Consider the following 2,202-nt stretch of genomic DNA (forward strand, 5'->3'; position numbering starts at 1 on the left):
AAAAAAAAAAAAAAAAGAATTTACATACATGGAAAGTTTGCTTCGGCTTTGTAGAGAGGGAAAACAATCTGAATACGGGAAATGTTGAGCCAATTTGGCAAAATCCGTATCACAGAATATAAATTGACATTAGAAAGGAGTTAGAGCTACAAAGGTTAAAAGGATACATTGGGTAAGTTTTTTGGCTCAGGTGGGTGGATAGAGATGCCCTTCACAGAGGAAGAATATAAGTGAGAGAGAAAGATGATGAGTTCAATTCTAGAGAAAGTTCTGAACACTGTCCTAAATGGAGGCCAGGAGGGGGGAAGAAAAAGATACGTTGGGAAGGATTTTTGTGATAGGCTAAGTTAGAAACAAGTTATGGATATAAAGTATGATTCATTTTAGGAGGGAGCGAACATTCTGTGCAGACAGCCCATGTATAGTATGTATCCCTGTGTGTGTGTTGTAGGGCTGTAAGGGTGTGTATACGTAATGTCCATATATGGGTGGAGAAAACTGTGGATAGATACAAACCAGGCTATATACTGTGTTTGTGTGTGTGTGTGTGTGTGTGTGTGTGTGTGTGTAATAAGGTGAAGAAAAGAGATGGAGGAGAAATTGTTCGATAGATAAGTCTCACATTTATGTTTCTAAACTTAGGAGAGGTTTCTGGAACTGGGGCCAAGTGCTAAGCAAAATATATCAAGAGTGTTTATACCATGGAGAAAAGTGGGACATGGAGTAAGGGTTGAAAACAAGAAACGCTTATTAGTAGGGGTCAAACAGCTGTTATGTGACCCAGTATTCAGCAGGACCCCAGGGAGCAGCTCTCACTTCAGTGCAACCAGGGGGAGACAAAAGTAAGTTTGAGGGTACCTGGGTGCCTCAGTTAGTTAAGCGACTGCCTTCAGCTCAGGTCATGGTCCCAGGGTCCTAGGATCGAGTCCCACATCGGGCTCCCTGCTCAGCGGGAAGCCTGCTTCTCCCTCTGACCTTCCCCTTCTCATGCTCTCTCCCTCTCTCTCTCATTCTCTTGATCTCAAAAAATAAATAATATATTAAGAAAAAAAAGTAAGCTTGTAACATCTCAAGTAACACTCCCAGAGAAAGACCAAGAATTTTTGTTTTCTCCAGATGGCAAATGTTTCTTTCCATTCCATTACAAAAATGGAATATTCTATGACTGCGTCAAGCTCAAGACGAAACACAAGTGGTGTTCCGTAAATGAGACTTACCAAGGCTATTGGAAATACTGCTCTGAAGACGGTGAGCGTCCGGTCTCTGAATACTGCAGGGAGGTTGGGTGATCTTTGTTCAATGGGATCCACAAGAGGGCGCTGTACGGGGACTCCATAGCCAATGACACTGTGAAAACGAGGTCTGGGTGAAGGTCTCTGACACTATGCAAATCACATTGCGCCAAGGACATTATGAGAGCTTCAAACACATGACCTTGAAAGCAGACTTTTAGCAAAACCTCAATCTCCCACCAATATTGCCAAGCAGACGGTGCTGAATGCGGGGGAAGGGTTTGGGGGGGCACAGACATGTGTGCATGAGAGACATGGCAAAGAAGAAATAACAAAATAGAAAGATTTCTTATTCTGATTGCTTCCCTCCTCTGTAGACTTTGCAAAATGCGTGTTTCCCTTCTGGTACAGACACATGATCTACCGGGAATGTACTGAAGATGGGGATGCCTTTGGGAGAAAATGGTGTTCCCTGACCCAGCATTATAACAAAGACAAGATTTGGAAATATTGTGACTGATGGTGAGATTTTCGGGGAAGGGCATGAAAAGGTCTAATCATTCTCCTGGGAAGTAATCTTCAGTTTCTTTTGTGAAAGGAGAAGATAGGATCCTCCTTATAAGGCTTTTTTTTTTTTTTTCTTTCTTTCTTCCTGAGATATGAGTTGAAGGTGATCCGGCTGTAAATAATGGGGTTTTGGCCATGGGTGGTGGATGATAAGGTTTTGATATGAAAACCTACATTCTGGGGCGCCTGGGTGGCTCAGTCATTAAGCATCTGCCTTGGGCTCAGGTCATGATCCCAGGTTCCTGGGATTGGGCCCCACATCGGGTTCCCTGCTCAGTGGGAAGCCTGCTTCTCCCTCTCCCACTCCCCCTGCTTGTGTTCCCTCTCTCACTGTGTCTCTGTCAAATAAATAAGTAAAATTTTTTTTAAGATTTTATTTATTTATTTGACAGACAGAGATCAC

General features: G+C 43.1%; 1 protein-coding gene across 1 annotated transcript in view; it reads left to right on the forward strand.

Annotated features, from left to right (window-relative positions):
- The window catches only part of LOC111160546 (binder of sperm protein homolog 1-like), a 9,018-nt gene extending 7,266 nt beyond the window's left edge, over positions 1 to 1,752 (forward strand). Inside the window, exons 4-5 of the mRNA XM_022523722.1 lie at positions 1,117 to 1,248; positions 1,610 to 1,752. Of these exons, the coding sequence (XP_022379430.1) occupies positions 1,117 to 1,248; positions 1,610 to 1,752 (275 nt within the window). The remainder of the gene's footprint in view (positions 1 to 1,116; positions 1,249 to 1,609) is intronic.
- The last annotated feature ends 450 nt before the right edge of the window (positions 1,753 to 2,202 follow it).

This window comes from Enhydra lutris, unplaced genomic scaffold (assembly GCF_002288905.1).
Source record: "Enhydra lutris kenyoni isolate GAN:26980312 unplaced genomic scaffold, ASM228890v2 scaffoldscaffold77, whole genome shotgun sequence".
Classification (NCBI taxonomy): domain Eukaryota; kingdom Metazoa; phylum Chordata; class Mammalia; order Carnivora; family Mustelidae; genus Enhydra; species Enhydra lutris.